Source organism: Muntiacus reevesi, chromosome 1, assembly GCF_963930625.1.
Source record: "Muntiacus reevesi chromosome 1, mMunRee1.1, whole genome shotgun sequence".
Classification (NCBI taxonomy): Eukaryota; Metazoa; Chordata; class Mammalia; order Artiodactyla; family Cervidae; genus Muntiacus; species Muntiacus reevesi.
In genome coordinates, this window is record NC_089249.1 from 155,198,504 (window position 1) to 155,214,137 (window position 15,634).

Consider the following 15,634-nt stretch of genomic DNA (forward strand, 5'->3'; position numbering starts at 1 on the left):
GCATCACCGACTCAATGGGCATGAGTTTGAGTAAACTCTGGGTGTTTGTTATGGACAGGGAGGCCTGGCGTGCTGCGATTCATGGGGTCGCAAAGAGTCGGACACGACTGAGTGACTGAACTGAACTGAACTGAACTTTGTTTTTATTCATGCTAAGATATTTTGTAACTTTCTTTCTGATTTCTTCTTTGACCCTCTTTGTTATTTATGAATGTGTTGCATTATTTCTAAATGTTTTTGAATTCCTTGAATTTCCTTTTGCTATTGATTAGTAATTTCCTTCCATTTTGTTTGGAGAGCATACTGTGCATGATTTCCTTCATATTAAATTTCTTGAGACTTGTTTTATACTCTATGTTGTAGTCTTTTCTGAAGAATATTCCTGTAAACTTGAGGAGAATGTATATTTTACTGTTGAAAATTCTATATACTTAGTTGATTTATAATGTTGTTCAATTCTTAATTTCCTTGCTAATATTCTAGTTGTTCAGTTCATTATAGAAAGTTGAATATTGAAGTTTTCAGCTATTATTTTTGACTTGTCTGTTTTTCTGTTTAATATTGGCCATTTTGTGGTATTTGTTTTGTGGTATCAATGTGCTCTTGTACAGACATAGATATTTTTAACTGTTAGGTGGTCTTAATGACTTCCCTTTTTCATTATAAAATATTCTTTGTTTCTACTAAACATTTTTTCTTAAAGTAAATTTTTATGATATTAGTATCCTATGGACACAGTTATTCCAGCTCACTTTTGTTTTGTTTGGTATATTATTTTTCTTCCTTCTACTTTTCAACCTATTTCTTCCACTTTCAACCTATTTCAGTAGAAACTTCCTTCTACTTACAGCCTATCTTCCTTCTACAGATACAGGTGTATCTGTATCTCAGATACATCTGTGGTTGCTCCAGTTTAAAAAAAATTATTCTGACATATTCTACCTCTTAATTGGAGTGTCTAGTCCATGTGCATTTGTTGTTATTACTGATGAGCTAAGATCATTTTGCTATCTCCTTTAAAAGGTTTATGCCTCTCTATTTATCCCTCCACTACTGCCTTCTGTTGCGTTAGACAGATATTAGCCAGTGAACCACTTAGGCTTCCCAGGCGGCACAGTGGTAAAGAATCCATGAGCCAATTTAGGAGACTCCATCCCTGGGTGAGGAAGATTGCCTGGAGTAGGAAATGGCAATCCACTCCAGCATTCTTGCCTGGAAAGTTTCATGGACAGAGGAGCCTGGCAAGCTACAATACATGGGGTCACAAACAGTTGAACATGACTGAGTGACTGAACATAAACACTTAAATCCCTTATTACTAATTTTACTCTATTTTAAGTTTTCTCTTCTTAATGGCTAATTGATAGCAGTCTAGTTTGAATTAATATCAACTAGTTTCAACAGTATACATATATTTATTGTCCTAGAAATCACATCTGAATATATTATGTGCACTCCATGCAGATTTATAATTATTGCTTTATGTGGTTGTCTTCTATATCTAGGAGAAAAAAAGTATCTACAAACATAAAATATGCTTATAGTATCTTTTGTATTTACCTATATAGTTACATTTACTGGTGTTCTTTACTTCTTCATGTATATTTCATTTATCATCTAATGTTCTTTCTTTTCAACTGTAAGAACATCCTGTAATTTTTCTCGCAGAGTAGATAACGATTATCTGCTAACATCTTAATGTCTTTATTTTTTTAAATAATATTTTTGCTGACTATCAGATATTTTCTTTCAACACTGTGAATATGTTCCCATTCTGATTTCTGACATCTATGATTTCTGATGAGAAGTCAGCCATTAATCTTATTGAGGATTCCTTGTACATTATAAGTTGCTCTGATGTTTGTTACTGTGTTCAAGAACTTTTTGATATTTGATGGTTTAAATCTATCCAAATATGGATCACTCCTTTTTTGTAGATGGAAGAAGAAAGTGAGAAATCTATTAAAATTTATCTTAATTTCAGACTGTTTCTGTCTTCTGGATCTATATTTTATTCCAATCTGGTAACATCTGTTTTTTATTGAAATATTTATTTAAAACTCAACATTAAAAAAAAATACTAAGATCTTGGCATGCTGTCTCATCACTTCATGGCAAATAGAAGGGGAAAAAGTGGAAGTAGTGACAGATTTTATATTCTTGGGCTCTGACATCACTGTGGATGGTGACTGCAGTCATGAAATTAAAAGACATTTGCTTCTTGGAAGAAAAGCTAGGACAAACCTAGACAGTGTATTAGAAAGCAGAAATATTACTTTGCTGACAAAAGTCCATATAGTTAAAGCCATGATTTTTCCAGTAGTCATGTACAGACGTGAGAGCTGAACCATAAGAAGGTTGAGCATCAAAGAATTGATGCTTTTGAATTGTGGTAATGGGGAAGACTCTTGAGAGTCCCTTGGACAGCAAGGAGATTGAACCAGTCAATCTAAAAGGAATTTAACCCTGAATATTCATTGGAGGACTGATGCTGAAGCTGAAGCTCCAGTACTTTGACCACCTGATGTGAAGTGCCAACATATTGGAAAAGACCATGGTGTTGGGAAAGATTAAAGGCAGGAGGAGAATGGAGTGGTGGAGGATGAGATGGTTAAATAGCATCACCAGTTCAATGGACATGAATTTGAGCAATCTCTGGGAGATAGTAAAGGACAGGGGAGGCTGGCCTGCTGCAGTCCATGCGATCACAAAGAATCATACATGACTTAGCGACTGAGCAGCAACAACAAATAATAGAAGCTTAGATGACTGATTTTCTTAATACATTTTATGTTAGGTATAAATTAATGAAAATCAATCCATATGTGTATGTACATTTATATTTCCATCTTAGAACTGATTTAGCTACGTTCAACAAATTTTGCTTGACATATGTTGATTATGACTTAGTTTAAAATACTATCACTATGATGGGGAACATAAGCAGTATAATACAAATTCCTTTGAAGTTTGCTGAGACTACGTTTATGGACCAGTGTATGATCAATTTTGTAAATATACCATGGGCTTTTGAAAAGGATATATATTCTGTAGGTGTATAAATGAAAAGTATTCCATAATTAGAACTAGAAATATTTTTAAATCACATTTTCTAATTGTCTAAATCCTTTCTGAATATTTTCTTTGTTTGTGGAATTGGTGTGTTCAAATTTCTCACTGTATTTGTAAAGTTGTCTCCATGTTTTACTTTGTCCAAGTTTACTTATGTATTTTGAAGATCTATTATTAGATGTATATTTTTTGATATTTTTGTATCTTCTCTGATGCAGTTACCTTTTTTGCATTATGAAATGTCTCTGTTCATTTCTATTGAGTTTCTTGATTTGAAGTCTACAAAGTCTGAGATACATATAGTTACATTAGCTTTCTTTTTGATAGTGCCTTTCCGGTTATAAAATTAATAATTCGTTGAAAAATTAATATTGTACTCTCTACAACTTAGGGCTCAGTAAATATTTTTGGATGATGATAGTTGAAAGGATCATTTATTTTCAGTCTTTCTTTGTTCTTAAATATAAAAATTTTCTTTATAAGCTATATGCATTTTTATTTTTTTCATGGTATCAAGAAATTTATGTTTTTTTCTATATTTTTTAATTTAATGAAACAACTGAAAAAGGATTATTTTCAAAAATATGCAAGCATGTCATCAAGTCGATACCAGAAAAAACAAACAACCCAATCAAAAGTGGGAAAATGACCTAAACAGACATTTCTCCAAAGAAGACATATATGGCTATGTAAACACATGAGATGGCTAATAAACACATGAAAGGATGCTCAACATAACTCATTATTAGAGAAATGAAAATCAAAACTACAGTGAAATATCATCTCACCAGTCAGAATGACCATCATCAAAAAGCCACAAACATTAAATGCTGAAGAGGGTGTGAAGAAAAGGGAACCCTCTTGCACTCACTGTTGGTGGGAATGTAAATTGATACAGCCACTATGGAAGACAGTATGGAGATTCCTTAAAAAACTAGGAATAAAACCACCATAAGACCCAGCAATCCCACTGCTACATACATGTTATTTTTATACAGAATAATTTTTGAGTCTATTTATAATATTTAGTCCATTTATATTTAACATGACTATTGACATGTCAGTGTTTAAAATCTACTTTTTGTATGTGTGTGTGTGTGTGTGTTTGTCCTATATTTTAGATTCCTATTTGTTTTCTTCTCTCCTTTCATATAGGTGGAGGGAACCAGATGACATAGAGGCATGGTCAGCTTATTTCAAGTTTATGTGTTCAGAATCAGAATGTCATAAATTCGCACTTTGTTGAAATATTACTGGTAATATAAGAAAAGCATTCTCCGCCCCCCCCTGCATACACACAGAGAGACTACTTCTCATAGGAGTGGTGAAGAAGGTCAACAGAGTAGTTACAGAAGACCAAATACCAGATGCTTATTATTATTTGGGACTGAAAACAGTACTCTTGCCTGGAAAATTCTATGAATGGAGAAACCTCATAGGCTACAGTCCATGGGGTTGCAAAGAGTCCGAAACGACTGAGTGACTTCACTTTCAGACTTAGTGAAAGCAAAGGCCGCACCTGTTGGACTTACTTTCTGTTCTATTTTATAGCACAGACTGTAGTACTTTTTGAATGAATGAGTGATTGAATCAGTCAATAAACGAACTGACTGTTGCTGTGGTATATTCCAGAGAGGTGCTGTTGCTGGTTAGCCACTCAGTCATACTGACTCTTTGCGACACTTCGGACTGTAGCCCGCCAGGCTCCTCTGTCTATGAACTTTTTCAGGCAAGAATACTGAAGTGGGTTGCCATTTCCTCCTTCAGGGTGTCTTCCTGACCCAGGGAATGAACCCAAGTCTTCTGTGTCTCCTACATTGCAGGTAGATTCTTTACCTGCTGGGCCATCAGGAAGGCCCTTTCCAAAGAGCAGCACAATGTAACGCAAAGTCTTTGTTTTGGGGACTTCCCCTGGTGCTTTATAGAGTGAACTTAAACAAGCACTAAAGATTCCTGAATCTCAGCTTACTCATTATGGGGTCATGGTGAGGCTTTAATAATATAAAGGGTCTGAAATAATTTTGGAACTGTAGACTTTAATGCATATTTTTTTATTTTTAGATACAATATATAGCAATGATTTTAAGGTGTTATTATTAATCAAAATCCATTTATAGTGCTCCAGAATTAAAAACAAAATAAAAATCTTTTCCTTTAATGTTGAAATGTACGTTAATGCTTAATTTTTCAACCATGAACTTCTGGAGGTCAAAAATAGCTTTTTCACTTTGTGTTGTGTAATTTTTTTTATTAAGAATTATAGCTTATGCTGTACTTTCAAGGTGTATTATCTTCCTATTCTTCCAACCAGGTTTTTTTTAGTAAAAGTTACTGTCTGGGCTCCAAAATCACTGCAGATGGTGATTGCAGCCAAGAAATTAAAAGACGCTTACTCCTTGGAAGAAAAGTTATGATCAACCTAGATAGCATATTAAAAAGCAGAGACATTACTTTGTCAACAAAGGTCTGTCTAGTCAAGGCTATGGTTTTCCCAGTGGTCATGTATGGATGTGAGAGTTGGTCTGTAAAGAAAGCTGAGCACAGAAGAATTGATGCTTTTGAACTGTGGTGTTAGAGAAGACTCTTGAGAGTCCCTTGGACTGCAAGGAGATATAGCCAGTCCATCCTAAAGGAGATCAGTCCTGGGTGTTCATTGGAAGGACTGATGTTGAAGCTCAAACTCCAGTCCTTTGGCCACCTGATGCGAAGAGCTGACTCATTTGAAAAGACCCTGATGCTGAGAAAGATTGAGGGCAGGAGGGGAAGGGGATGACAGAGGATGAGATGGTTGTATGGCATCACTGACTCTATGGACATGGGTTTGGGTGTACTCTGGGAGTTGGTGATGGACAGGGAGGCCTGGCGTGCTGTGGTTCATTGGTCACAAGGAGTCAGACACGACTGAGTGACTGAACTGAACTGAACTGGACTGATTGTCTAGTGGCTAGAGACATATTTTTTGAATTCAAATCCCAGTTCTGACTCATACTTGCTTACATGGTATAATAGCTTTGGCTCAGTTATTTTATATATTTGTTCCTTGCTTTTTTTCATATGTAAAATGAGGACTGTAGAGGTATCTGCCAGTTGGGGATTGTTGTTAAGAATTAGATAGATTAATATACCAAGCATTTGGGACAGTATGTGGCATGTAGAAACGCTCAGAAAATGTTAATTTTCTGTTGAAAATTCATGATAATATCAGTTATGTATTGGTTAAAATTAATGTTAACATTAATTAGCCTGGTGATGAATATTCATATTTCTACTTTGTACTTGAATATACTTGAATAGTTGAATAAGCAGAGGTTGTACACATGTTGGGTTAATATTCCAAGGTCACTTCGTAAGTGACAGAGATAAAACTTGAGTTTAGATCTTCTGATTTTAAGTTCAGTGCTCTCATATAATAAATGTTCCTTCTTCTACAAAAGAAGCCTTAGTAAATATTTTTGAATGATAATATTTGAAAGGACCAATTACATTGATGAAGCTCCTTGGAAATTCTGAAGACAATGAAGCTAGAAAAATTAAAAGTTTTTGGTTTTAATTAACTCTTGTTGGTGTTTTCCCATCAATGCATTTTAAAAAATATGTGTCTACTTAACTCAAGGTACCTGATCATCCTGGTTCTGGAAGGAGGAGTCAGTCTGGTTCTCAGGCCATATTTTAATGAGAGCAGACAAAATCACCCTAAGGTTAATTGATTTTGTTTTGAAGGAAAGCTTATCTTGGATCATTTCCTGATCAATCTTAGAATCAGGCAGCCAAATAATGTTACAGCTGAAAGGAACCTTAGAAGTTAGGTAACTCAATATTCTCATTTTGCAAATGAGACGTTGAGAGGGTAGGTAATTTACCCATTGTTACACAGTGGGTCAATTGAGCTAGAATTCAGCTCTGCTGATTCCTAGGCTAGAACCCTGTCTACTATAACTGGTGCTCAGAAAAATAAGTGACATGTCAACAGAACTCGTAAGAGAAATAATTTAGAACTTTTGTGCATATAAAGTTTAATTCTGAGTGTTCTTTTGGAGAAAGATAGACTAGAGCTCACTTTTTGTGATGACTTATGGATTTTTAAAAAAATTTTAACTGAAGTATAGTTGACTTACAATGTTGTTAATTTCTTCTGTACAGCAAAATGACTTAGACACACACACACATTCGTTTTTAAAATTTTTTTCCATTGTAGATTACCCCAGGATATTGAATATAATTCCTTGTGCTATTTAGTAAGACCTTGCTGTTAAGGTAGGATATTGCTCTGCTCTTCAAATGCAGACCATAGTGACTTCTCAGTCAATTGCTTTGTTGCTTTCTGTAGTTGTGTTTACTCTTCTTTTTCTGGTTTATTAACTAGTTTGGGAATTTACCAGACTCTTTGCTTTTATTTTTTATCCCATCCCAGTGTTAAAATTTTGGGCAATTTACTACTCATTAGAATATTAGGTGGAGAGAGGAGAGACAAAGAATGGGAGTCACACCTAAGTTTTTACACTTTTGATATGCCTGCTTTGCTGGTGGTGGAAATGGAAATTAATTTTATGGTTGTTTGTGATTTTGCCATTATTATTTTTATGTAGAAACTACTTCTAATTTTTGTTTAACCCTTACTCTATTCTCTTAACATGTTCTGATAAAAGTTTGAAAATGTACAGAATACAGTACAAATTGCGTAGCTGTGTTGTGAGAATTAAATAAAATCAAATATATTAGAGATAACTTGTACACCATAAAGCTTAATACAAAGACACAGGATGTTATCATTTTTGTTTTTCTAGCCAGGAAACTGAAGTTTGGTTGTGGTTTTTACTTGTTTTAAGGGTGCTTGCCACTTGGTGTATATAGCATACCAACCAGTCTGTCAAAGACACTTGTAGCACAAATTGATCTTCTAGGTTATAATGACAGAAAGAGTTGCTTGTTCCACAGCCTAGACTAGCTGAAAACCTCCTCTTTTCCTGGACTACATTCAGAGTTGGTGGCAGCCTAATGGATTCTGAAGGATGAACCTATAAGGACCAAATGATGACAAATGTCATTGTCAGAGCTCATAATATTTAAATGTATGTGCCATTGAGCTTCATGAACTTCTATTAACACCCAGTTCTCTTAATTTTTATTAACAGGTAACCTTGGACGGGTGGACCAGGTCTCTGAGTTTGAGTATGATTTATTCATTAGGCCGGACACCTGTAATCCTCGCTTCCGAGTCTGGTTCAACTTTACCATTGAAAATGTGAAAGAATCACAGGTGAGAGAATTAGTGGATCCCTTCAGTGTAGTTTTGGTAAGAAGATTATGCATTTGTTTTATTTTAGGACTATCAAAATAATGACTGTATTAGAAATATATTCTTTTATATGTGCAGTAGTGATATCATTTTATTTCAAGAGATATAGAATAACAGGTATAATATACTGGCTTTTGTTATCTGGTGGTTATTAAAAATACAAACAGATTTCGTAAGAACACACAACGTTCTTTACCGATTGAAGCTTTAGCATGATGTGTTAGGCTTCCATGGAGGAAGCCTATAAGGAACCACTGGAAGTGACTTATGATTATTATATGGTGCTGCTCTGTATATCTTTTCTTCACAGAACTCATTTTCACAAAAAGATTTTCTTCACCTATATAACAAGGTGTTTCTATCTTAAAAGTAATATGATTCTTGTAATTCATCCTGCTTTTCACTTTGTTTGACTGTTGCAGAACTCAGAGTCAATTTTATAGCCCATGTTAATGACTCTGGAAAACTTTTTTACTTGTGTTTTTGTATACTAACTTTTCTGTTATTCTGATAGTATTTAGGTTGGTGCAAAAGTATTCATGGTTTTGCATTGTTGAACTTTGCCTTTTTATATTGAAATACATTCTTAAATAAAAGTGGTTAAGTTATTTTAATGCACATTTCTCACTTTGTCTTTTTGCTAATGATTTAGTACTTGCTGTTTATTTTATATTTATTTTAGACTAGGGAAATGATATTAGGCACAAAGCAAAGTCGACTAATTTTCTTATTCAAGCTCAAAATGGTCATCAAGCAGCAGAGACAATTCGCAACATCAAGAATGCATTCGGTCTAGGAATTGCTAACGAGTGTCCAGTGCAGTGGTGGTCCAAGAAATTCTGCAAAGGAGACAAGAACCTTGAAGATGATGAGCACTGTGACTGGCCATTGGAAGTTGACAACAACCAACCCGAGAAGTTGCCAAAGAACTCAATGTGGACCATTCTATGGTCAGCCAGCATTTGAAGCAAATTGGAAAGATGAAAAATCTCAGTAAGTGGGTACCCATGAACTGACTGCCAATCAAAAAAAAAGAATCATTTTGAACTGTTGTCTCCTTTTATTCTATGCAACCAACTATTTCTTGATTGGATTGTGTCCTGCAATGACAAGTGGGTTTTATATGACAACCAGTGATGACCATCTCAGTAACTGGACCAAGAAGAGACTCCAAAGCACTTCCTAAAGCTAAACTTGCACCAAAAAAGGTCATGGTCACTGTTTGGTGGTCTGCTGCCCATCTGACCCACTACAGCTTTCTGAATCCAGGTGAAGCCATTGCATATGAGAAATATGTTTAGCAAATCCATGAGATACACCGAAAACTGCAATGCCTGCAGCCAGCATTGGTCAACAGAAAGAGCCCAATTCTTTTCCTCGAAAACATCTGATTGCACGTTGCACAACCAATGCTTAAAAAGTTGAAAGAATTAGTCTACAAAGTTTTGCCTCATCCACCATATTCACTTGACCTCTTGCCAATGGACTACCACGTCTTCAAGCATCTTGACAACTTTTTGCAGGGAAAAGGCTTACACAACCAGCTGGAGGTAGAAAATGCCTTTCAAGAGTTCGTCGAATCCTGAAGCATGGATTTTTATGCTACAGGAATAAACAAACTTATTTCTCATTGGCAAAAATGTGTTGATTATAATGGCTTATATTTTTATTAATAAAGCTGTGATTGAACCTAGTTATAATGATTTAAAATTCATGGTCTGAAACTGCAATTACTTTGCACCAACCTAAATAATATGAATCTATCTTTAACCACAATTTCTTCATGTACATTTTGTAACATAAGAGTATATGTTTTACAATCCTGTTCAAAATTGTTTTGAATAAAAATAAAAATATTGATGAAAATAGAACTGAAGACATATGCTTTTTAACAAACTTTGATAAAAATCTAACCCTGAGAAATCAGTTGTTATTGTTATATTGAGATGACTGATTTTGGAAGATTCTGCACAAGCTTTCTGTACATAGTGATACATAGTGATAGGATTGTTTAAAGCAGGTGAAAGCATAACCCTGTAACCTAATATCTGCCTTCTTTCTTCAGGCTTCTTTTTTTCTAGCATATTTGAGAGAGAGTGAGGAGTTTAATTTCCCATCCTAAGTCAATCTAATCTACTTGTTCTTTCACCTGGTTGTTTCCTTCTCTCTGTTTCTTTCAACTGTAACTTGAGTCATATGTTAGGTAGGTAATGGTCAGTGTTTGAAATTTAGAGACCCTCACTTGTCCTCACAGTGCCCTTCCTGGCATGCTGGCTTCAGCAGAAGAGGGGTTCATGAACAGCCACTTCACTTTACTACCAATTCTTTTAATTTTCTACAACACCACTGACACATGTTTACTGAAATTTAGGGGTAACTAGAAGGAATTATATACATGAGGGGGCTCTGAACATTGTTGGCTAACTATGAATTATCTCAGCTGTTTAGGACAAGAGGGGAAATAAACCCCATACAGATTATTGCTCTACAACAAACTTTAGTTCTTTGCTTTGCTTCTTGTTTCACTTACACGCTCATGAGATAATTCCTTTTTCAGTTTTTTACAGTAAGGATAATATTCCTTCCCTGCAATCACTTTAAGGCAACATACATTTTATCTACAGGGCTTCTACCTGTCCCTAGGATGGTCCCTCTTATTCCAGCAAGACAATCAATAATCCTCAAAGTGCTTTTTTCAAAGTCCGTGATACTAAGTCTTAACAGTGTAAATCATAGCAGGAGGCCTTAGCCATATGTATAAGCCTGTGTCTTGGAACTCTAGTTTGGGTTCCCTATGATCTCTCTGCTACGATGACGTAAGCATGCAATCTCTCATTCTTCTATTGGTGTGTTTATCTCATGTCAGCAACTTAACAGTTGTCACATACACACACCACTTAAAAAAAAGAACAGTAATTCCAAGGCAGCATAGTCAATTCATATTAAGGAAGGGAAACTTTTTCTTTAAAGCAGTGTAATCTACCAGGTTTTCTAACTTCACAAATGGGATTACTCTTTTCCTCTTTATCCACAGCTCATGCTTATCTTTCAGCTTGTCTATTCCAACCAGGAATCCACTGTCTCTTAAGAAATGAGACCTGTTACTTTTCAAGGAACAGAATCTATTCTCATCATATCCTTTCCTAAGTAGAGACTTAGCAGAAGCTCTGAAATTAAATATATATATATATATATATATATATATTTCTTTTCTTTTTTTTTTTACTTTGGGCCACATTAAATTCCTAACCTAGTTTTTCTTTCACTTTAGTCTCTATCAAGGGTACGCTTATAGTTTCTATGGTCAGGCATTGAGAGCAAGGTTGGATGACTAGAGTGTTCAGAAAATGTGTTTCTTGTTATGTGACCTGGGATAATCTTTTGGACAAATTACTCATACATTTCAAAGTTTATTGTTTGTTCTTTTAGGTGGCTTATATTCACTTTGCCATTAAAACGGTCTCTTCCAGAGTGTTATAATTTTTATACTACATGTTAAAGTTCTACAGTCTTTTTTGAATCTTGTCTATCAATCAAGGAAGTGAAATGACTATTTTGTTATTATTCTTAGAAGAGTTGGTACTATTTTATGGATGCTTGTTTTTAAAGTTGAAGAAACAAATACTTGCTCTAAGTTCTATCTTCATATCCAGTGTTATCCTACCCTTGTTACAATTAAAAATCATGAACAGGTTTATCTGTTTTCCTGAGGCTGATGCTTTATCAGTCTCTTTCTGTGGGCCATTGCTTCATCAACTGTAATCACATTATATAGTTATGGAAATCTGTCTCAAGAAGGCATAAAGATTTGCTGGAAAGATACAGTACATATCTCTAGCTCACAGGATATTTGTTTTCATGGTTGTCTACATGAAAGAGAATGATTTTACTATTAAGTTTGACTTGTGAGGTCTGTTTTTATAATGGCTCGTCCCATAATCTTTTGCCATCTCTCCAATTTCCGTTAAAATGAGAACTGCATGAATGTAATCTAGTCAGGAACCTTATTTAGAGTTTGGTACTAGCGGGCAAAAGAAATATTAGTCATCAAAGTCTGACTCTACTAAAAATTGAAGCATCGAATATACTGTATAAACAGGTCTAGCTTTTGGATCATCTTCCTTAATGATTTTTAGCAAGTGATAAATGCTTGAAACATATGGTGTCATATTCCAGGACTGATATATTAACTCCCAAAGTAGTTGGTAAATAGTACATTTGTAAGAATCTATGATAACTAAACATCCAGGTATCTTTATTAAAAGTAATTTTCTCTCTTAAAAACACTATATTAAATATTCTTACATGGAAATTTGTTATTTATGCAGCAGAACACTCGTGTGATATGAAAGCAAATCTTCCTATTTAAATACTGATGATAAAACTTTAGCCAATAAGAAGAAATAAAATGATGTGTCTGGATTGTTGAAAGTATTTTCTGTCTTTTATATGCTTTTTATCTCTTTGAGTTTATTTTTCCCCCTCTATTCTGACTGTAAAAGTATCCAATGCTTACTATAGTAAATTTGTACAATATAGATAATTATCAGAAGCAGAGAAGAAGCATGTACATACCCATACTTACACACACCCCCGTAATCTTACTACCTAGAAGCAAATACTAATAACTTTTTGGCATATTTACTTCTAGGCTTATTTATTTTCTATTTTATTCTTTAGAGCATAATTAAATTTGCAACATGTATACATTTTATATCTTATAAGGAAACTAAACAGTATTACAAGAAGTTTTCTGTCAGTTAAACCATCATAAACATGACTGTACAATAGTTATGTACTTTTGGACCCCTTCTTTAAATCTTGGACATAAAGATTGCCTTTTATTATCTGTTGTTATAAATAATACTCTAGGGAACACCTTTATGCGTGAAATTTTACCCAGATCTCTTTTCACTTCTTTAGAATAAATTCCTATGAGGAAAATTGATGGGCTAAGTATATTAATATTTTTAAAACTCTTTATTCATATTTCTAAATTTCTGCCATACAGTTTATATTATTTTTCTATCCTATCAGCAGTGCTGATGCTGTGAGATGCTTTATTTTTGATTTCTTGGTTTGAATTGTTTAATGAACTTAAAAGTACATGTATTTAGAATAAATTCTTTTTTCTGTCTTACTTGGAAACATCACACAAGTAAATTAGATACAATGCAGTGTTTCAGGCCTCTGGTCCAAAAGGAATTAACTGCATTCCAGTAACAATGTGAGACAACAAAATATACTTATTTGTTATTTTAACTCTTTCTTAATTCATCAAACCTATTTTATCTGGGTGTGCTAACAGAGTGTCCTCTGAGTTAGGTAATGAAAAATTAAAAAAAAATTAGCAGTGAAATATTGCTTACATTATTATAAACAGCAATGTGGCTTAAATACACACACACACACTTTTATATATGGCATGTCTAAAATTTCAAGAATCTTTTGCTGCTTTGGTCTCCATTCTGGAGATTTCAGTCTCAGTGAAACTTCGTCCTGGCTATGGCTAGACTTGACAATAAATAAAAACAGCAGATTATTGTAGAGAGATCACAGGGCAATGGATTCAAACAATCCTGGCTTAATCTTTTGGTACCTCAATTTTCCAAATGTAAAACAAAGATGATAATACTACTTCATGTGAATATTGTGAAAATTAAAGGGAAGAATGCATATAAAGAGCCTACCATGACGTTTGGTAGATAGAGATTCACTACTTGATGGCTATTGTTTTTACTAAAACACCTCAACAGTAGAAACAATGCTAAAACCAGCAAGCGGGAAAACTACCACAACGAATTATTAATATATATTATTACTACTGTTTGTGGAGGTCTTCCCAGTGGCTCAGTTGATAGAGTCTGCCTGCAATGCAGGAGACCTGGGCTCAATCCCTGGGTCAGGAAGATTCCCTGGAGAAGGAAATGTCTACCCACTCCAGTATTCTTGCCTAGAGAATTCCATGGACAGAGGAATCTGGTGGATTACAGTCCATGGGGTCACGAAGACCTGAACACGACTGCGTGACTAACATACACACACACTGTTGTTCTGCCCTTTTTCCTTCTCCTTATCCTTCTTCTAGTCCTTTTCTTCATCTTCCTTCTTCTTTCAAATGTACTATTGCAAGGTATCATCATTGTCAATATGATCATCAAGCAAACTTTAACAGTTAAGAATATGGACTCTATATTGCACATGCCTGACTATGTCTGTGAACAAAGTCTCCTAACTGGCCCCCTGTTTAATTTTGTCTTTTAGTGTACTCAAAACAGGGAAATGATAGTAATTTTATGATAAAAGTCATATCATATGATTAGTCTGTTAAACTCTTGTAATTAATTTTTGCGTGTCAGAGTAAAAGATGGTATCTCTAAAATGACCTACCAGATCCTGCAAAATCATCAGTCTAACTCACCAACCCCACCCTACAACTTACATACTTCTTTGACCACATTTTCTTCTACTTTCTGCGTTGCCCACACAGCTTTTCTTTGTGGTACCTCAAACAAGCCAGGCATGATTCTACCTTCAAGCATTGGCTTAGGGATTCAACCAGATATTTGCATAACAGATTTCCTTACTTCCTTTGTCTTTGCTCAACTGATATCTTCTTAATGAGGCCAATCTTAATGACTATCCTTTTTCTCCTCCTTCACACGCCCTATTAGTCTGTTCTACCTTTTCTTTAAGAATCTACCACTTTCTAATATATCATTTAATTAGTTTATTTATTATTATCATTTTTTTTTTGGTCTCTCTTTGCCCTTAATAATACAGATAGACTTATTTAAAGTTTTTTTAGTGCAGGCCTGATGCAGTGATGGTTGTTTAGTCTTACTTGGTCCATACACAACACTTCTGAAGTATCTACAGAGTGTTTTAGATGTTCAAAGGAGTTTTTCTAATATATCTGGTTACAGTGAGACTATCCCCCATCCCTGTGTCTTGTCTTGAAAGCCAGAGTGATCATAGGAATTATTCGTTTCCCTTCTGTTAGGGATCCCATCTTTGTGATGCTGATTGTCCACTGTCTGAAAACATCTATTTCAAATATTTTATCTGGTTTTCTAGTTGTTAGTCAGATATGGATCCATTTACTCTATTGTGAGTATCATGGGTTGCTTGCTCAAATAGGTCTAGAGAGCTCTGTCTTTTTTTTCCCATTTATTTTTATTAGTTGGAGGCTAATCACTTTGAGAGAACAGCATCTAAACATGTATATTATCAAGGGTGAAACAGATCACCAGCCCAGGTTGGATG

At 34.7% G+C, this 15,634-nt stretch overlaps 1 protein-coding gene across 1 annotated transcript in view; it reads left to right on the top strand.

The window, feature by feature from the left end:
- The window catches only part of AGBL4 (AGBL carboxypeptidase 4), a 1,390,412-nt gene that overhangs the window by 206,209 nt on the left and 1,168,569 nt on the right, over positions 1-15,634 (top strand). The window contains exon 4 of the mRNA XM_065910427.1: positions 8,205-8,329. Coding sequence (XP_065766499.1) covers positions 8,205-8,329 — 125 coding nt within the window. The remainder of the gene's footprint in view (positions 1-8,204; positions 8,330-15,634) is intronic.